Here is a 22,847-nt window from a genome sequence, read left to right as displayed (position 1 = left end):
TGTCAGGGTCTAATACACTATCTCAGACTGACACTGTATTGTTAGGGCCTAGAACACTATCTAAGACCAACACTTACTGTCATTGTCAGGGGCCTTATACACTATCTCAGACTGACACTGTATTGTTAGGGCCTAGTACACTACCTCAGACTGACACTTACTGTCATTGACAGGGGCCTGATACACTATCTAAGACCAACACTTACTGTCATTGTCAGGGGCCTGATACACTAACTCAGACCAACACTTACTGTAATTGTCAGGGTCTAATACACTATCTCAGACTGACACTGTATTGTTAGGGCCTAGAACACTATCTAAGACCAACACTTACTGTCATTGTCAGGGGCCTTATACACTATCTCAGACTGACACTGTATTGTTAGGGCCTAGTACACTACCTCAGACTGACACTTACTGTCATTGACAGGGGCCTGATACACTATCTAAGACCAACACTTACTGTCATTGTCAGGGGCCTGATACACTAACTCAGACCAACACTTACTGTAATTGTCAGGGTCTAATACACTATCTCAGACTGACACTGTATTGTTAGGGCCTAGAACACTATCTAAGACCAACACTTACTGTCATTGTCAGGGGCCTTATACACTATCTCAGACTGACACTGTATTGTTAGGGCCTAGTACACTACCTCAGACTGACACTTACTGTCATTGACAGGGGCCTGATACACTATCTAAGACCAACACTTACTGTCATTGTCAGGGGCCTGATACACTAACTCAGACCAACACTTACTGTAATTGTCAGGGTCTAATACACTATCTCAGACTGACACTGTATTGTTAGGGCCTAGAACACTATCTAAGACCAACACTTACTGTCATTGTCAGGGGCCTTATACACTATCTCAGACTGACACTGTATTGTTAGGGCCTAGTACACTACCTCAGACTGACACTTACTGTCATTGACAGGGGCCTGATACACTATCTAAGACCAACACTTACTGTCATTGTCAGGGGCCTGATACACTAACTCAGACCAACACTTACTGTAATTGTCAGGGTCTAATACACTATCTCAGACTGACACTGTATTGTTAGGGCCTAGAACACTATCTAAGACCAACACTTACTGTCATTGTCAGGGGCCTTATACACTATCTCAGACTGACACTGTATTGTTAGGGCCTAGTACACTACCTCAGACTGACACTTACTGTCATTGACAGGGGCCTGATACACTATCTAAGACCAACACTTACTGTCATTGTCAGGGGCCTTATACACTATCTCAGACTGACACTGTATTGTTAGGGCCTAGTACAGTACCTCAGACTGACACTTACTGTCATTGACAGGGGCCTGATACACTAACTCTGACCAACACTTACTGTAATTGTAAGGGTCTAATACACTATCTCAGACTGACACTGTATTGTCAGGGGCCTGACACACTATCTAAGACCAACACTTACTGTCATTGTCAGGGTCTAATACACTATCTCAGACTGACACTTACGGTCATTGACAGGGGCCTGATACACTAACTCAGACCAACACTTATTGTTACCTGACTCGCTATATAAATGCATACTCATGTTGACTGGTCACCGTAAAACTGTTGACTGGTCACGTGAAACTGTTGACTGGTCACGTGAAACTGTTGACTGGTCACGTGCAACTGTTGACTGGTCACATGTTAGGTAATCGAACGAACGCACCTATAATTACAAGCACCCCGATGACCAAGCGTTTTTGGTACTGGATTGTTGACGGTTGTCTGTCGGTAGATCTAAACATCACATTTGACATAGAACTTTTTTCATTGGTCAAGTAACAAAACAGTTGTTTCATGCCTTATCAGTCAACAGTCAAAACCATTTTCCCTCGGAGTTGGGACCGACCAAATGAACTGTTTCCCTCGGCCTGCGGCCTCGGGAAACAGTTCATCTGGAGGGTCCCAACTCCTCGGGAAAATAGTTTTGACTGTTGACTGATAAGGCATGAAACAACTGTATACTGTAATTGTCAGGAGCCTTATACACTATCTCAGACTGACACTGTATTGTTAGGGCCTAGTACACTATCTAAGACCAACACTTACTGTCATTGTCAGGGTCTAATACACTATCTCAGACTGACAATGTATTGTTAGGGCCTAGTACACTATCTAAGACCAACACTTACTGTCATTGTCAGGGTCTAATACACTATCTCAGACTGACACTGTATTGTTAGGGCCCAATACACTTACCATCATGGTCAGGGAATGACGATTCATCATCCCTCTGTACTCGGCTCAAAGGCTGAGAGGATTCATAGCCTGGGACTTGATTTCGATCAGTTTTCGGTCTGAAAATGAAGTCCAAAGGAATAATTTTACTCATATATATACATATAAATTAATAGTACAGAGTTTTATTTGTTATCTGAACTTGAAAAGAAAATTGAAATGTGTCCGTTAATTTGAGACCATGGCGGCTTTAATTTGTTCAGGGCCATGAGATCATTATTTTTATCAAGTTGAGATTATTTATTTTCATCAAGTTGAGAAGAAGTTAAAATGTCACTGCAAATTATATACATTGTACGTAATTGCTGATTGTTCATCTCTGACTGTAAACTAACTTGTTCACAATCAAAGATGAGCAATTATAATTTAAAAATTTGTGCGAGACATTTTAAACTTTTTTTAACTTGATAAATATAATAAACACCGATATAATAAGGGTTACGAGAGAAACAAATGTACAAAGATTTGTAAAATACTGGCTTGACAGAAGTGAACTTTTTGTCCAATTTCCCATACTGAGCTCCCAAAGAAAGATACACTTTCCATTATATAATTATCCATGGCCAATTAGGTCGAAATCCCTTCCCTTGCATCTCAGAAGTTAGCCTTTTCAAAGATGAACAATTATATCAGTCTATATTTCATGTATTTTTACCATTTTTATTGGAATTTTGAGGGGTTCATTGTTTCTGAAAATTATCTGAAAATATTTTCATAAATTTGTGTTGAGTGAATATCAACGCAAACAACAAGTTGCTCAGATGAAATTGATTTTGCTCTGCCATTTTAATTTTTGCCTTACAAAACGAAAGCAATACAATTTTATGTTAGGAGAACAACTCACTTTATCGCTTTATCTTTCCAAATCATTCCACAGGGAAACATGAAAATATTGTCAGACAGAAAATCAGGTAAATCTGAGGGTGTAAATGTCATGTCGGTGGTGCAACAACTGACTCCAGAAAAAATCAGCGATAAAAGATAAGAGAAGCATCTGCAGGTTGTAAAACATTTGTTCAAGCCTGGGGCTAGTTGACACTATACTAGCCCAAAATAAAATTCAGCTAGCCTGACAGTTACCTAATGTATCCAGCTGACAACATGATCATATGATCTATATCACATTCACAAATAGATATGCTTGTATTTAAACAAGCTAAGAGGCCCACGGGCCTTAATAGCTCACCTGGTATATTGTTTTCAATTTAAACCTGCAGAGAAGTATACCTGTTTATCAACAAGTACAAGAAATACAAACTGCAATAAGGACCAATAACTCAATACTATTGGCTGGGAAAGACACCAAGAACATGAGTGTGGTCTTCATGCCCAGCAAGAATCAAAATGTTTCCATGTTATGACCAAGGGAGGTAGTCTCCAGGGGTTGATCTGGACCTCCTGGCCAATCCTGGTAGCATGAATGTTTAATTCTCTTCATGCCTAGCAATTGTATGTTTTGTTATAGGGTGGGGATAAAATCCCTCCATTCATACAGAAGGTGAAGGAATTCATTGATTCACCTGTATTATTTCCTTCTAGCCCAACCCCTCAGCACCCGAGGAGTCAATCCCTCCAAAGGTAACACTTTTAATCCCCACCAAGAATGTTTCTGGACAAATATGGTTGATAGCCATTTTTAGCTTCAGATAAGAAGTCGCTTAAAGCAATATGGTCAAATTATCCCCCTTTTGGCACCACCCCTCAGCCACATGGATGATACTTATCTCATAGTTGTATGCTTCTAACCAAACATATTGTTGATATTCATTTTTTAGTTCAAGAGAAGAAGTCACTTTAATCAATATGGCCAACTTACCCTTATTCGACACCGCTCCTCAGTTAGGACTAATAAAATAAAAGTTTACAGTATTTATTTTAGTGCTTGTTACCTGTATTGCATAAGCTTGGCAAGGTCGCCATCAGGAAACTGCTCCAACGTCTTTCTTCTGCACTCAGAGACATTCGATATTCTGGCTAAAAGTATTCCAACGAGCCCGCCAACTGTAACAGACAACATATTGTAACTTTCTGAACATGCCAAAAATTAAACAAAAATAAATCAACTATGTTTTAGTGACTTCATATACAACTGTACAACAACAAGAGGCCCAAGGGCCTTAGCGGTCACCTAAGTTATATCATAGGTACTGGTAGCTTTATTTTATTGTTTAGATGCGATGTGGAAATCAGCATGTAAACTAAGTGAAATACAATACTTGTCATGTCATCAAAGGATAAGAATTTGAAAATATTGGTAAATGTTCCCTTTGGGGCCCCGCCCTAGCCCCTGGGGATGGGGCAGGAATCCTAATTTTACAAAGTAATACTCTCATTCACCAAAGATGATTCTGACTAAGTTTGAGTAATTTTCTGCTGAAAAGCTCGGGGGTTCTGAAATTTACGATTTAAATAAAGCCCCTGATGATTTTCTTTCCATGCAAAGAAAATGAATGTAGTACCTCTGAGTCTGGAGGAGAAACATTTGGAAATATTGGTTAATTTTCCCTTTGGGGCCCCGCCCTGGCCCCTAGGGTTGGGGTAGGAATCTCAATTTTACAATTTGAAACCATCTTCCTCCAAGGATAATTCTCACCAAGTAAAAATAATTTCCTATAGAAAGTTGTCAAAATATACCCAAAAGTGTTATTTCCCTATATAAACTATAGTAAACTTTACCCCATCCCCAAGGGAGAACAAATAGCTCGGGGGTCCTGAAATTTACAATTTAAGTAAAGCCCCTGATGATCTTTCTTTCCATGCAGAGAAAATGAGTGTAGTACCTCTGAGTCTGAAGAAGAAGATTTGGAAATATTGGTTACTTTTCCCTTTGGGGCCCCGCCCTGGCCCCAGGGGTTGGGGTTGTATTCTCAATTTTACAATTTGAAACCATCTTCCTCCAAGGATAATTCTCACCAAGTAAAAAAAAAATCCTACAGAAAGTTGTCAAAATATACCCAAAAGTGTTATTTCCCAATATAAACTATAGTAAACTTTACCCCTCCCCAAGGGAGAACGGATAGCTCGGGGGTCCTTAAATTTACAATTTAAGTAAAGCCCCTGATGATCTTTCTTTTAATGTAGAGAAAATGACTGTAGTACCTCTGAGTCTGGAGAAGAAGATTTTTGAAATATTGATTAATTTTCCCTTTGGGGCCCCGCCCTGGCCCCAGGGGTCGGGGTAGGAATCTCAATTTTACAATTTGAAACCATCTACCTCCAAGGATAATTCTCACCAAGTAAAAATAATTTCCTACAGAAAGTTGTCAAAATATACCCAAAAGTGTTATTTCCCTATATAAACTATAGTAAACTTTACCCCCTCCCCAAGGGAGAACGGATAGCTCGGGGGTCCTGAAATTTACAATTTAAGTAAAGCCCTTGATGATCTTTCTTTCCATGCAGAGAAAATGAGTGTAGTACATCTGAGTCTGAAGAAGATTTTTGAAATATTGGTTAATTTTCCCTTTGGGGCCCCGCCCTGGCAACTCCTTGGGGTAGGAATCCCAATTTTACAATTTTGTAGCCTCATCTACCAAGGATGATTCTGACCAAGTTTGAAAAAAATCCATCCGCTGGTTCTTGAGAAGAAGTTGAAAATGTAAAAAGTTTACGCACGACGGACAACGACGCATTGAAAGCGATTAGAATAGGTCACTTGAGCAAAGCTCAGGTGACCTAAAAATGATATTACATTAAAGGGAGGATACAGCTCCTAATTTTCCCTATCTGATGTGTTTGGCAATAATGTCTAACATTACCGTTCACTGGATTAATGATAATCATACTACAACTGTAGTTTCTGATGGAAGTTATCCATATATCAGTGTACAGTGATTCTGTGGTCACATGATACAATTATCAGTATACAGTGATTCTGTGGTCACATGATACATATATCAATGTACAGTGATTCTGTGGTCACATAATACATATATCAGTGAACAGTGATTCTGTGGTCACATGATACATATATCAGTGTACAGTGATTCTGTGGTCACATGATACAATTATCAGTATACAGTGATTCTGTGGACACATGCTACATATATCAATGTACAGTGATTCTGTGGTCTCATGATACATATATCAGTGTACAGTGATTCTGTGGTCACATGATACATTCATCAGTGAACAGTCACTACAGTGATTCTTTCTAAATTGTCTTTCCAGCACACCACAGTGTTCAACTGCAGCCAAAACTAATATAGAGCAGACAAACAAATTTGTGGATCAAACTCATATCCCATGCATTAAGGACATGCTTTAGATAAAGTGTTATTTTTGAGAGTTACTTTGAACAAGATATGCTAGTATAGAGAATTAAGAGCAGACAAAACAGAAAATGTTTCTTAAAAATGGAGACTTTCTAGTATACACCAATTTCATTGGATACCATAACTAGATTTGACTGATTGATATCCTGAGTTTCGCTTATCTTGGAATAAGACAAGGTGCAGTTATTTGTCCTCATCTATTTGATAAATAGAAATAAATTACAGAAGAGAGATTTTAGGGTCTCTGAAATCATTATTTTCCATACGAAACAGATCTGTTACTAGAGTGATCACCCTTTGATCATAAGTAGGGAATGTTATATTCTGTATAGGGGTTGCTTCCCTTGCCTATACTGTATCTTCAATCGTTATAAATTATTTTATCCTCAGCAAGACTTGTTGGACACTTTGAAAATGAGATGTATTACAATATGGAGCGAATGGAGCCTGAAACATGTCAATATGTATGTGTGCACTAAATTTTGTTGAAATAGGACCATCATTAAGCATAGTAATTACACAGAAACCAATTCTCCAATTAGAATGTAAAAGTGTAATTAATTATACATAAATATGCACAGTTCATATTGATGAGTAAACTTAGTTTTAAACATGTTAATAATTATGTGCACACCACATTTTGTTGAAATGGCACTTATTGCACAGAAACTATTAAGTCAATCAGAATGTATAAGAGTAACTACATGTATGTGTAAATATGCATAGATGACATTGACCAGCGAAGTTAGTCTTAAACATTGTTAATATGTATGTGCACACCACATTTTGTTGAAATCAGAACATTAATACATTGTAGCATAGTTATTGCACAGAAACTGAAATGTGACAAACAGAGTCAGACGAGGGACAAAACTAAGATGGCGGCATCTCTTGCAATTTTTATTAATGATGCATGTTCTGTTATTCCATTTCTCTTGGTAGAGTGAAAGAAAATGGATGTACAGACAGACATACCGGTACAGACAGACATAATGGTACAGACAGACATACCGGTACAGACAGACATACTGGTATGTAAGGGCAACACCAACAGTGAATCTGTCTTAATTAACAAAACAGAGGATAATGGATTCATTCATAGGTAAACAGGGACATATGGATTCATTCATAGTTAAACAGGGACATATGGATTCATTCATAGTTAAACAGGGACATATGGATTCATTCATAGTTAAACTGGGACATATGGATTCATTCATAGGTAAACAGAGACATATGAATTCATTCATAGTTAAACAGGGACATATGGATTCATTCATAGTTAAACAGGGACATATGGATTCACTCATAGTTAAACAGGGACATATGGATTCATTCACAGTTAAACAGGGACATATGGATTCACTCATAGTTAAACAGGGACAAATGGGTTCACTCATAGTTAAACAGGGACATATGGATTCACTCCTAGTTAAACAGGGACAAATGGATTCACTCATAGTTAAACAGGGACATATGGATTCACTCATAGTTAAACAGGGACAAATGGATTCACTCATAGTTAAACAGGGACATATGGATTCATTCATAGTTAAACAGGGACATATGGATTCATTCACAGTTAAACAGGGACATATGGATTCATTCCTACTACAAAGTCTCTAGGTAAAAACAAGTGTTTATGCAGTGGTATGAACCTGCACCTGACATATGAGGTTTCTATACTTTGTTTGTTTGTGTTTTATGTCCTATTGACAGCTGTATATGGTCATTTAAGGATGTGCCAGGTTTTTGCAATGGAGGAAAGCCAGATTTCCTGGAGAAAAACCAACGACCTACGGCCAGTACTTGGCGACTGCCACACATAGGCCTCAAACCCGTGACCCATTGATGGAGGGCTAGTGGTAGCAGAATGTCAAACGCCTTAACCACTTGGCCACCGCGGCCCCTCGTTTCTATACACAGAGTTTGATTGAGATAGGCATAAACAATCGTGGTCTATTTGACTGATAGTGATACAATCATTATACTTACCAAACCCATTGATCGCCCAATGTCTGCTGCTACGTCCTACAGAAGTAAACAGGAACTTATCACATACAAACCAACAAAGGTACAGTAACAGGTATACTAACATGAGAAGCTCAATGGTAAAACCAACTTTCCTATTTGATTTTTATGTATGAAAACATGTGCAATAACCATGTTGACCTTCGGACCCATCATTTCAATATCTTAATTTGTCTCATGTGAGGCATACTCGCCAACTTTTTGAAACTTCCATGGAGGAGATTACGTGTGCTCAGAAATGAAAGCATATATAAAATGTTCGTATGTACACCCTAGGGAAAAAAACGCACTTTTAAATGACGTGTGCAGAGCTGATGTTTCAGATAAAATCATCAGATCTTAGAAAATAGGAATAATTTAGTAAATTCACTGGTTTAAAATGCTCAATTTTAGGGTCCAAAATAGGGAGAGTTAATATTGGCAAAAGTATTGTGAGGATATCACAATATATTAAAAAAACAGTATACAATGTATCATGGTACACTGGCATATATCACATTTTATCACAATACAAAAATATTGCTGTGTCGCCATTTTTTTTAAAAGCTCTCTTATGTATTTGCTAGAAGTTTTAAACTTTGCAAATTACAACACATTCTAACAGATAGGCCATAAAAAATAAAAACAGGCCATTACTCGTGTTGGTAATCAGGTGAACTCTTATAGCCAATGGTTTATTTTGGTTTAACAAAAAGCTTCAATCTCTGTGATCCAAACAATATGACTCAGTTTGATAACAATTTGTTTAAAAATTGTGCATTAATGATAAGTGACATATTTGTATATGCATATATATTTCTTACCTATTTTCTTTCGATATTCAAGAAATGTAAAAATTCCAAACGCTAGAGGAACACCTGCAAATATGCAAACAGATACATTAAATAGTAATGTATACAGCTTATATATATATAATTATCACCAAAGAGTATTGTCCAATGACTCTGTATGTGCCTAAACAATGGTTTTCCACTTACCCTACCTACTGTAAATTTGTGTGCCAACCCTAAACATTATTTTTATTGGCATTTAGTGTTATGCACTGTTAAAGTCAGAACTCCTGCTCTATATAAAAACATTTTCCATAATAAAGATAATTGCTTTCATACCTACCCAGGGGTCGACACCTAACACTAGTCGATTAGTCATGGACTATTAGATTTCAGCAAGGGCTAGTGAATCACCTAACCTAACTGGTCCTTTCGACTTGTGAAAAATGCGATTATAGAATAAGAATATTCCGATTTAGAAAACTGTTTAAAATAAGATAATTTGCATGATAATTGTCAACATTTTCCCAAAACCTTTACCATATTTTTATGGCAGCTGTTATTTAAAGTCCCCTACTTTTGATGTTTCGTGCTGTAGATCGCGATGTTTCCTTATCAGGAAATCTTGGACTAGTTACATTGACGAAGGAAGTTAGTAACTAATCTATTAAACTAGTCCTGTAGACTACCAAGCAAAAACAGTTAGTGTCTAACCCTGCCTACCCCATTGTTTATGAGGATGATAGCAGAAACACAAATAGTTTTTGTTTTGGCCTTAAAAGTCATGCAAGCTTCACACCATATTTATACACTTTCCTGGTTAGTAAATTCTTGTCCAAGGCAACTTGCTGTTATACTTAACAATGTATCAAATAACCTTCTCACCATAACATCAAAAACTACCTTCTCACAATAACATCAACAACACAGTCATTATAGACAATTATAACAATATATCAGTCTTATAGTTCAGCTCATTTACTGGCATCCCACAGATCAGACCAGGAAAACATTAATTTTGTAATCGGTTATAACTAATTATATAACAAACAGTCTGCTGAAACAGAAAGTAGAGCTTTGAAGAGATAAAATAAAGGATTTTTAAGAATTTGTATGAGGACTTCACGCCTAATATTTCGTTTAAAATATTTCATAAAAAAAAAAAAAAATGTTTGTTGCTTTTATAACTCAATAGGAATCCATTTGCAAAATGTAACAAATGGCAAAATAAAAGACTGCAAGTAAAGCAACCAGTACATATTTTCTCTAACAGGATGCAAACACATTTTTTCCAAATTCAACCTGTATATAATGGCATATCATATATACCCTGGTATTCCGTCTTTGCGTATTGCAGAGTTATCTTCTCTTGGGAGCAGGTATTGATTGGTACGTCACTTAATTGTGAGCATAACGTCATCAATTTTTGAGAAACCAACGTAATTTTCTCACACAGACCAATGACTTACAAAACAACACCTCCCCCAAAGAGAAGATAACTCTGCAATACGCAAAGACGGAATATGCATACTGATGCTATGTTGAATATCAGTGCTTGATTGGAATATCAGCCAGTCACATACTGGAAGTTAGCAGTAATAGCACATGCAGCAGTACTTTCCTCAGGCCAATCTCTATTCTGTAATATTACCATGTTTCAAAATTAAAATCCATGAGCAAAATACTAATGTTCACAAAAAAAATTGAAAAGGTGTGAAGCTTACCTTTTAGTAGCTGCCCTTCAAGCAGGCAATCTCTGAAAAAGTGTGTCTCCTCACGAACTCTCTATCCAACACACAAACAACAAAAAGATACTTTCAGGATTATGATCAATGTTCAAGAACAATCACCAACAAGAGACCCAGAGGGCCTGTATCGCTCACCTTGATATTTGAGCAGTCATAGCCAAATATTCTCATTAAATTTTATACTGTACTAAAAAATATTTCAATCGCCAACTTTGGAGCTATTAGCCAAATATTATTATATGATTCTATTCTTTTTGGTTCTTCAGAAGAAGTTGTTTGCAGTGTTTGACATATTTGTCCCTGTAACCTAGTAAGTAGGTTGAGGTCATTTTCCTTCTCCAACTTTGTTGGCTCTATTCCAAGAAGCTACAAGCCAAATCATATGGATCCATGCCATATTGTTCTTCAGAACAAGTCGTTTGAAATGTTGTTGACCTCTGTGACCTTTAAAGTAGGTTGAGGTCATTTTCATTCTCAAACTATGGTGAGCTCTATTCCAAGAATCCACCAGCCAAATATGATTATATGCCTTTCCATTATTCAGAAGACGTTGTTTGATGTTTTAACATTTATTTGACATCTGTGACCTTAAAAGTACGTCAAGGTCATTATCATTCGCAAATTTTGTTGTGCTCAATCCAAAGAAGTTACCATACCAGCCAAAAATTAAGATTCTTAACCTTTCAATTCTTCAGAAGTCATTTGAAGGGTTTGACATATTTGACCCCTGTGACCTTGAAAGAATGTCAAGGTAATTTTCACTCGTAGACTTTGTCGGGATCCATGCCATGAAACTACCAGCGAAATACTAAGTTCTATACCTTCCAGTTCTTCAGAAGAAGTCCTTTGAAACATTTGACACATTTGACCCCTGTGACATAGAAAGTAGGTCACGGTCAATTTTGTTCTCAAACTTTTGTCAGGCTCTTATCAACAAAGGTTTCAGCCAAATATCATGACTCTTATTCGGCCCATTCTTCAGAAAAAGTTGTTTAAAGAAAAAGTTGACAGACAAAGCCTGACTGATGGATGACAGATACAGCGCCACGACATAAGCTCACTTGCCCTTCTGGCAGGTAAGCTAAAAACAGAATGAAAATAGGTTGAAAAGCTACCAGCAGTGTGCAGTATTTTGTTTTGAGTACTTCTTGCAAGCAGATTTTGAAAAACATCTATGTTTTCAGACAATTTAACTACTCATAAACATCCAGAAGCACCAGGTCAGGTGTTTGACTAGTTTATTATACATCCCTGGCTACAAGAATGAGCCAAACTAGATAGTACCCAAATCTGTATAGTTCCCAAAACTGTATAGGTACTGGATAATACCCAATACTGGATAGTTACTGGATAATACCCAAACCTGGATAGGTACTGGATAATACCCAGACCTGGATAGTTACTGGATAGTACCCAAAACTGGATAGTTACTGGATAATACCCAAAACTGGATAGGTACTGGATAATACCCAAACCTGGATAGGTACTGGATAATACCCAGACCTGGATAGTTACTGGATAGTACCCAAAACTGGATAGTTACTGGATAATACCCAAAACTGGATAGTTACTGGATAATACCCAAACCTGGATAGGTACTGGATAATACCCAAACCTGGATAGTTACTGGATAATACCCAAAACTGGATAGGTACTGGATAATACCCAAACCTGGATAGGTACTGGATAGTACCCAAAACTGGATAGTTACTGGATAATACCCAAACCTGGATAGGTACTGGATAATACCCAAAACTGGATAGTTACTGAATAATACCCCAAACTGGATAGGTACTGGATAATACCCAAAACTGGATAGGTACTGGATAATACCCCAAACTGGATAGGTACTGAATAATACCCCAAACTGGATAGGTACTGGATAATACCCAAAACTGGATAATATCCAAACCTGGATAGGTACTGGATAGTACCCAAAACTGGATAGGTACTGAATAATACCCAAAACTGGATAGGTACTGGATAATACCCAAAACTGGATAGGTACTGGATAATACCCAAACCTTGATAGTTACTGGATAATACCCCAAACTGGATAGGTACTGGATAATACCCAAAACTGGATAGGTACTGGATAGTACCCATAACGAATCCTTACTAATAAAATAATTCTTTCACAAAAATAGCAAAGTCTGTCTTAAGACATAGTACAACAGCTGTTGGAGAACAGCATAGCTTGCCTATAGATAATATATATGTTCAATATTATAAGATAGCAAATATCAATAGAAACACATGTACAGTAAAACCTGTGAGGAGTTCTTAAGGGAATTATAATAATAAGGTTTCTTAAAATTTTGTAGTTATAAGTAAAGAAATTGTTCTACCACATAATAAATATAGGTTGTGAGAAAGCCGGTTTCCTGAAGTACAGAAATATAGACACGTGTGACTCATTGATAAAAAACCCAATTGAATTTATGCCTGGATTGCTTTGAAATACTTTAATATTGAGAGAACACACTGTTCTGTCAATAATAAACATACAATACTCACCAGTTTCATATTAAACAATGGACAAAACATAAACATAATGACTCATTACACAGTAATTATAGTACAGTGTATTTCTGTATTCTAATATTCTGTCAAAAATGACAACTCTTTAGAAATATAATTATCAACAATATTTTCTACTTATTTTTCCTGTATTTTTGGCACTTTGTAAAACAAAATTAGAATATGCGGAAATTGTGATACTGTCTCCCTACATTGTATTTTCAACAAGGGATGTACTTCCTATTTCCGTTTATCAATACACTCATTCGACCTTAAGCAAGCCGATCTAAGGGAGGCAGGTGCGGGTAGGGTTAAAGAGTCCTAGGGGATTGGTACTGGTAATTGTAATCTTACACCTGTGGCTAGGAAAGGTTCACAACATATTGACACCTCCTATCAAATTCATACCTGAACTCTAACAGGTAACAAGAGGCCCAATGGGCCTGAATCGCTCACCTGGTATTAATCTCACACTTGTAATCTTAAAAGTGGACTAATAAACAGCTACAGGCAAAATATCTGTGTTCGATCCATTTGAATCTATTAAATGATTTAAACATATGACGCCTGCGAACTTGAAAGTTTATAGCCTTCCGTCCCGGCATATTTCTGGCTAAATATCATTACCCTGGACCTTTTAAATATTCAGAACAAGTCATTTAAAGATTTAAACATATTTGATCCCTTTGACCTTGAATATGAGCAAAGGTCATTCATTTGAACAAACTTGGTAGCCCTTCATCCCTGCATGTTAATGGCCAAATATCATCATCCAAGGCCTTTTGGTTATTGAGAAGTTGTTTAAAGTTTTTAAACATATTTGACCCCTGTGACCTTGAAAATAGATGAAGATAATTCATTTGAATAAACTTGGTAGCCCTTCATACCAGCATGTTACTGGCCAAATGTCATTAGCCTATGCCTCTTGGATATTCAGGAGAAGTTATTTTAAGGTTTTAAACATATTTGACCCCTGTCACCTTGAAAATAGGTGAAGGTCGTTTGTTTGAACAAACTTGGTAGCCCTTCATCTGAGCATGATACTGGTCAAATATCATTGTTCTAGGCCTCTTGAGTATTCAAGAGAAGTTATGTAAAGGTTTTAAACATATTTGACCCATGTGGCCTTGAAAATAGATGAAGGTCATTGTTTGATCAAACTTGGTAGCCCTTCATCCCAGCATGTTACTGGCAAAGGCCTTTTGGTTATTGAGAAGAAGTTTTTAAAAGATGTTTAACATATTTGATCCCTGTGACCTTGAAAATAGATGAAGGTCATTTGTTTGAACAAACTTGGTTGCCCTTTATCCCAGCATGTTACTGGCCAAATATCATTATCCTAGGCTTCTTAGTTATTCAGAAGAAGTTGTTTAAAGGTTTTAAACATATTTGAACACTGTGACCTTGAAAATGGGTGAAGGTCATTTATTTGAACAAACTTGGTAGCCCTTCATCCCAGCATGTTACTGGCAAAGGCCTTTTGGTTATTGAGAAGAAGTTTTTAAAAGATGTTTAACATATTTGATCCCTGTGACCTTGAATATAAGTCAAGGTCATTCATTTGAACAAAATTGGTAGCCCTCTATTACAGCATGCTACTGGTCAAATAGCATCATCCTATGCCTCTTGGTTATTGAGAAGAAATTGTTTAAAGGTATAAAACATATTTGACCCATGTGACCTTGAATACAAGAGGCCCAATGGGCCTGCATCGCTCACCTGGTATAAAACTCACACTTGTAACCTTAAAAGTGATCTAAAATAAAGCTACAGGCAAAATATCATTATTTATGATTAAAATTCGTTCAAAAGACCCTGTTATTTTTTTTTTAAACATTTCACCCCTGTGATTGAAAGTCGAACAAAGTCATTATGTTGAACACATTGTATAGCCTTTCATCTCAGGATGCAACTTGCAAAGTATAAACATCCTGGGACCCATGGTTATTCATAAGAGGTTGTTTAAAGATTTTAAACAAATTTGACCCCTGTGACCTTGAAAATAAGTCAAAGTCATTCACTTTAACAAACATAGTAGTCCTTGATCCCAGCATATGCTACTAACTAAATATCAACAGCCTGAGCCTTTTGGTTATTCAGAACAAGTTGTTGAAATATTTTAAACATATTTGCTCCTTGTGACCTTGAGTATGATTCAAGGTCATACATTTAAACAAACTTGGTAGCCCTTGATTCTAGTATGCGTACGACTAAATATCATCACCCAGGGTATTTTGGTTATTCAGAAGAAGTTGTTTAAAGTTTTTAACATGTTTGACCCCTGTGACCTTGAATATGGGTGAAGGTCATTTATTTGAACAAACTTTGTAGCCCTTCATCCCAGTTTGCTTCTGGGCAAATATCATCACCTTAGGCCTTTCGGTTATTAAGAAGAAGTCGTTTAAAGTAAAATATTGATGCCGGACGACGGACGCCGCACCACGGCATAAGCTTCGTGCCAGGTGAGCTAACAATTACATGTAAACACACTAATTAGTCGCCCTCATCATAAGTACTTGACATAATGTGCATTTTTTACACATGGATTCCTTAATAAACATCTATTTCATTATTCAGATGTACTTCCAATTTAATATAATCAATATAATTGCTGAAAACTAAGTAAAATTGTCACCAATACTTTGTGCAATTATAAACAAAATCTATAGTAAACTCTGTATCAATCAAACAACTAGAAAGTAGAAAGCCGATACAGCCTATATGCACGGCCGCAGCCAAAGTCTTTTGACGGATAGATCTCTGAGAACAACAGGCTCATGCTTGTGTTTGCGAGATCTGTGTGAATTGCGAATCTCTGGCTTTATATATCTCTGATCGGAAGAGAGATAAAGTTTCCATTATGGAGGTCGATTCAGATTTCAATTACCCTCGCTACATTAACTTGATAATTTCAATGGCAATTTAGATAGGGTTTAACATCAAGTTACATACATGTAGGAGATCAACAGAAATAGTTAATATTGCAAACCAGTGTATGGATGCCGATCAATGTGCTGTCATGCTAAAATCGCCCGGTATGATTCACACCGGGCTTGATCCATTCCAAGGCATGGGGCAGAGGAGGCTAGGTTTTAATACTAATAGTACTAGACCTGAAGTCCATTTCCACTACCACACATCAAAGGAGTTGTTTACGAAGTTGATTACACTTTTTTAAAGCTTACAACTACTTTTAGATTTAATTTTGAAATGCACTTACTTCACTCTCTGAGAGTGTAATACCTTGTCCTATGTCACGGTGGTCAAGCTAGTGGTTTAGCTTGACATGTACATATTTGATATTGAATTGCTATTTTATAAATAAGTTCGAATCTGGAAAACCCATATACCCATTTAGAATAGTGCACTCGTGTGACATTGGTGCCTAACGTGGGGCCAATGTTTAACAGAGGTCATTATTTTTTCAATGCCTCCGCTAGGGGACATCCAGGTAAATACGGACAGACGGGAACATACGGACAGTTCTTATATGGACCATACATAATCCATTACATATGATTAAATCAATCTCTGTTTATGCTAGCCTAGATCGATCTTCTAGTATGGATGTTTGACTGTTGACGGACAGTACGTAGAATATCCCAAAGTCTAAAAATAGCAATGAAGTGTCTAATAGTATTCGTCGGCATGCATAATATGCGAGCACCTTGCGACACGTCCAGAAACTTGATTGTTGGAAACGACGTCCGAAAACCAAGTACGATTCGATACAACAGTTATGTAACAATTATCTCCACAAAAACCAAATACATACTCTGTATACTTTATATTGTACTCTTAATGTTGTTACTTACATATTTTAAGATTGCAGTAGTATATCAAAATAAAAATTTGAGGAAGAACTGTTGTGTCTGAGGCGTCCGTAATTTCTCCCAGATTTTTATTAGGTGGGTAAGTACGGACAGTTCTTAATTGATTTATTATTATTTAGATGGTTCTTACAGAGGTATTTTTTGACTCCAGTTATCAAAAAAAAGTTTTTACGTTGATTTCTGTTTACAAGCAAACCACATTTTGGACTCGCCAAGATCACTAAACAAAATAGCAGCATGCCAGCGCTCAAACTCAAAGAATGTCGTTGCGAAAAGGCTGTGACCGGGGAGGTAATTATGGTCACAAGTACAAACTATCCGGTACATTGTATGCCGACATGATAAGAACATGAACTTGGAGCAGAACATGTAGCAATCCCTGGCGAAACATTGTGAACAGTTTCTATGGTTTGATTTGGTGAATGCATGATTAGAGTAGCGTGTCTGTAATTACCCTACAGATGTCCGTTTCCTATATATTCAGTGTTTTGGTTTATATTTTAGTGTCAATTTACCGACTTATCACAAGTTGTAACTAACAAAGCAACAGAAAGGGACCCTAATGCTGACAAACATGTTCATAAAATATCTATGCTAGATCGCACATAGCATGTTGATAAACTGTACCTGGGAGCCTAAATTATCAGTCATCATTTGAAAAGTGTCCGTATTTACCCGGATGCCCCCTAGGAGTCGAACCCGGGACCTCTGGCTTACTAGCTTACTCTCTAAAGAGTAATTCTACGTTACTCTCTAAAGAGTAGTCCGAATTATTCTGACGTTTTTTCGACTTTTTTCATATCGGTCTGCAGACCTGCTAACCTTTGAATCTCCCAATGGGGGTCATGACCCCCATTGGGAAATTCTGTGGGGGGTGATAACGCGCGAACGAAAATTTGTGTGGAAATTTAATAATTTTGCGGGGTCTCGGCTTTACGGCGTATTATGTTTTGTCTTCTGGCAAGATCAATGACTTTTTTGAAATTAACAAAACATTTTATCACACCTTCATTGTTTTATTACATATTCTTAATCAATATACATGTTTTTCTTTTCCTAGGTGCATACTGAAAGCATGAACCATGTTGATTTAGTTTTGCACATAACAAAGCACATATTGTATCATTTCCTAATTCAGATCTCCCTTCTGTCTGGATCTTCTTCAACATGGAAAATGTTCTCTCAGAGTCAGCATTACTCACTGAAAGTACCAAACATGCCTTCATTAGCCTACACAACACACCAAACCTAAGATCATTCTCAAAGGGTTCTTTAACTGCATGCCTTTTGATATCGTACGTAGCACCCGAAGCTACCGAAAAATGATTGGTACACAGTTTACAATAGGCATGATCCGGTCCAATATTACTCTCCTGAAGCCAGTGATAATCTTATTCCCACGAAGCATTGTAATTACAGGCATACTTTTTCTTTTTTGACGATGAACACTAAAATAACGAACGTTTTCTCGGGTTAGAAGCCAATTGTGAAAGTGAAATGACAAGCGCTACGATCGGGATTATATGCATTGTAGTAACAGTGAACAGTACTCACCTTTTGAATTTGCCAGGCTGGTTCCGAAACGGACGCCATTGTGAAAACAAATCACTTAGTATACAGATTTACCTATCACTCAAAGCTAAACTTCCGAGAGACACGAACGGAACATTTCCGGAAGTACAGAAATCCTAATAATAGACGCGGATGCGGGTCATATTTATGGAATGCGGGAGATACGTATGACCCGCACAGGTCATAAGATCGTCGCGGGTGATAGGTTCATTTTGCGGGTGTGACCCGCAGAATGCGGGTCATTTAGCAAGTATGGGTCTGTCGTCGATTAACGTCAGAATTCCGGCCCTCTATAATATGCGGGAAATATGCGACCCGCGCCCGGAGCGCACTTCAAACTGATATTTTAGAAACAACTCGTCACTTTCACACACATGTCGCACATGAATCGAAAGATCTATTCTTTATGTACAAGATGAACATACATAACATGCCTCAAACAACCAATACAGTCACTAAAAACATATTTTTTCAAACTTACTCTGTTTTACTCTAGTTTTTTGATAGCCCCGCCTTCTAATGCCACGTGACTAAAATCTCGCCGGCCTACGTCATAACGTTTGGAAATACCTTCGGTAACGCGAGATCTCGTCAAGTCATGTGACATTGCTCATGGCCTAATTTCCATTAAAAACATGGGTTGGTATAGAAAACGTTGGAAAATACTTTTCTTAATGATCTTTGAAACATGTTATTGATACCACCTAGTGCATAAAGAAAATATCTTTCGATCCATGTGCGACGTGTGTGAAAGTGACGATTTGTTTCTAAAACATCAGTTTTAAGTGCGCTCCGGGCGCGGGTCGCATATTTCCTGCATAGTATAGAGGGCCGGAGTTCTGACGTTAATCGACGACAGACCGATATGAAAGAAGTTGATAAAACGTCAGAATAATTCGGACTATCTAAAGAGTAATTCTAGCCACTTCCTACCGACGCGGCTAGTATTTTACAGGGTGACAGTAAAAATTAAATATATTTAGTTCTTCCACAGGTACTAGCCTCGTCTGTCAATACACCATTATTGGTGCATTGCTAGACGAGTCTATTTCCTGTGGGTCTTCTATGTACCTGCAATGAACAGTGGTGGAGTGGATGTAAACACGGTAACCTAAAGGTCATTGTATGATCGTCTCTTACCGGGCGTATTCAGCTCTAAAGTTAACTAATGAACCCATGGTATCAAAATATTTTTTTATGTTACAATAGGCAAGCGTACACTGACTGTCAGATTCTACCTGTGCATGTGCAACTTGATCTTCTGTAGGTGCAGACATAGTCCCTGCAGACATCCCCGAGTGCAACAAACGGCAGGTGCGACGAATCACCGAAACGGACCGAATCGTACCGAAACGGAACCGAAACAATGAAACCGAAACGGAGTCGAAATGGAAACCATAAGCTATTTAAAGGGACTTCAATACATGCATAGTTTAGATTGTGTTTGAACAGAACTGACCCCGATCACAACCGAAACGAAAGTGTAAATGATTATTTTTTTTGGTAAATTTGAGCTGTTTCTTTATTTGTCGTGCATATATTGTGTATTATTTTCAATTTATTTACCGCTTAAAATATTGATAAAGTTGTCCATTTTAAAGGACCAATCCATACTTATCTCAGCATAAAAAAATACTTGTGACGGTATAGACACACTGTTTAATTTTGTGTAAATGGTTCTAAGATTTACAAATGGATAATTATATCAACATTTTCAACATAACAAAAATTCGGTACACAAATAGAACACAATTATGTTGAAAATGTTGATATACCAAAAACAAGGTTACCGCGAGCGGTATATAATACGCCCTTCACACATTGAATGAGCAGTTGTTTGTATGATTGAAATATATGAAGTATTTGTGAGTAATTGATATTAGAGAAATCATTCAACATAACTGGTAGATCAATGAGTGCAATACAACATCATGGAACGCATGCATGGCATTAATGAAACCAAGGGTAATAACTCCAGTAATTACGGTCGGATAATGGCGGTTATCAAACTTGTTCGAGGGTTCATGGTAATTAATCTTGTTGTGAAGTTTGAAGTTAATCCTTTAATACTTACTTGAGATATCGTGCGGACACTGTTTCGAGCGGACACTGTTTCGGCAAGTCCATAAAGGGGCATTCCCCCACAAATTATGGTCGGATAATGACGGTTATCCAACTTGTCCGAGGTTTCATGGTAATTACCCTTGTTGTGAAGTTTGAAGTTAATCCGTTAATACTTACTTGAGATATCGAGCCGACATCGTTCGCATGTCCGCCCGACCGCCCGCCCGCTCACGTGATAACATAATACGTCCCCGTCTTCGACGGGCGTATACAAACCCATTTACAATTTCGTTTTGGTTGTGATCGGGGTCCGTTTTGTTCACACACAATCTAAACTGTATTGAATCCCCTTTAAATAGCTTATGGTTTCCATTTCGACTCCGTTTCGGTTCCGTTTCGGTTCCGTTCGGTCCGTTACGGTCCGTTTCGGTGATTTGTCGCACCAACAAAGGGCAGCCATGAAAAGCTGGCCCCAACGCACTCACATCGTTGCGTATTTTTCTACCGGAAGTATAACCTTAACTAGCACCAATATAAAATTTATCAAAAAGTGATTTTATATATTCAAATAGAAATTATGATATTAACTGATAAATTTTAAGAGATTGATATTAGAAACCACATACCACTTTACTAGAACTACTAAAATGGCTGGTATAGTTAACAGTTAAAGCATGGGTATGAGGGATATAGCAAGTTTATGATCCCCCGAGGCCAGGACTATTTCCCGAGGCGAAGCCGAGGGAAATAGTCCTGGACGAGCAAGTGTATCATAACCTTGCTATATCCCGAAATACCAATGCTTTAACTGTTTTATTATACCGATACAAACACTCCCTTACAATATTCTAAATATTATTAGACAACAAATTTTCAACACTTGGAACACTTTATTAACAAAACTCAAATTTTCTTGAGAATCAACATCAGAAAAAAACATCTTCGTTCCTGTTCTTTATAAAATGTTTCTGTATACCAAACCGCATAGTCGTCATAGATTTTTTGGCATATTTTTTCCCATCCTGCTTTCGAAGCTCGGCATAAACACGCTTCAGCGTCGCATCACAATTCTCCACTGTGCCCGTTTCCATGTCCGCGATATCCAAACCCTTTTCAGTGAGGTAGCTAGAGAGCAATGTAACGGATGCCTGTACTGTTTTTTGTGTGTTCCAACTGTCTTTTGTCTCCAATATGCCGACAACTCGCTCTCGTCCAACACACAAAATCTGGGGGTCGCCATTTCTGTTGTCGTCTGTCAACAACAATGCGAGGGGAAGGTCGGTCCAGAAAGTACCGGCTCCGCTGGCCGGAAATTGCCGATGTAATTCGATTGCGCTGATTGGTCAACATTCGGTCAGGCCCCGCCCACGACGTCACTCAACTTCCCGCATTTTTCCGAGGGAAATATTTTCAAAACTATCGCACCCCTCCAGACGAACTATTTCCCTGGGAAATAGCTTGTTTATATGGCTACTTTTGTATAGTGTAAAATAAGTAGAGGTATAATAATCCCGAGTAATGAGTCCGGCAAAAACGGCAGCTGTGAACGGTATAGCAGTTAATCGGTAGCCGCAGAGTTGCGTATTATTTTAATCGGAAATGAAGTATGTGAAAGTGAAAGTAGAAGTTCAGTGTCAACAAATATACGACTAGTTGTAGCGTGATTTACATTATTTTAAAAAGAAATAGGAGGTATATATAGGGGTAAGTGGTGGAGAAAGGGTTATTAATATGTATTTCACAACGGAAGGAAAATAATTACTGCATGTA

General features: G+C 37.6%; 1 protein-coding gene and 1 long non-coding RNA gene across 2 annotated transcripts; both read right to left on the bottom strand.

Moving 5' to 3' along the window:
* Positions 1 to 2,206: 2,206 nt before the first annotated feature.
* LOC110441401 lies at positions 2,207 to 20,335 on the bottom strand. Its single transcript, XM_021484523.1, has 6 exons — positions 20,252 to 20,335; positions 11,065 to 11,125; positions 9,374 to 9,427; positions 8,535 to 8,570; positions 4,155 to 4,266; positions 2,207 to 2,324 (listed from the first exon to the last, which is right to left on the bottom strand). The coding sequence occupies exons 1-6, from the start codon at positions 20,303 to 20,305 to the stop codon at positions 2,207 to 2,209; spliced, it is 435 nt and encodes a 144-aa protein (XP_021340198.1). The 5' UTR covers positions 20,306 to 20,335.
* On the bottom strand, positions 18,442 to 19,025 carry LOC110441400. The gene is made up of 2 exons (XR_002461865.1): positions 18,996 to 19,025; positions 18,442 to 18,642 (listed from the first exon to the last, which is right to left on the bottom strand). It is a non-coding gene; the product is annotated as an uncharacterized LOC110441400 (long non-coding RNA).
* Positions 20,336 to 22,847: the final 2,512 nt, after the last annotated feature.

Source organism: Mizuhopecten yessoensis, unplaced genomic scaffold (assembly GCF_002113885.1).
Source record: "Mizuhopecten yessoensis strain PY_sf001 unplaced genomic scaffold, ASM211388v2 scaffold715931, whole genome shotgun sequence".
Taxonomy (NCBI): domain Eukaryota; kingdom Metazoa; phylum Mollusca; class Bivalvia; order Pectinida; family Pectinidae; genus Mizuhopecten; species Mizuhopecten yessoensis.
This window is presented reverse-complemented; position numbering and strand designations above follow the sequence as displayed.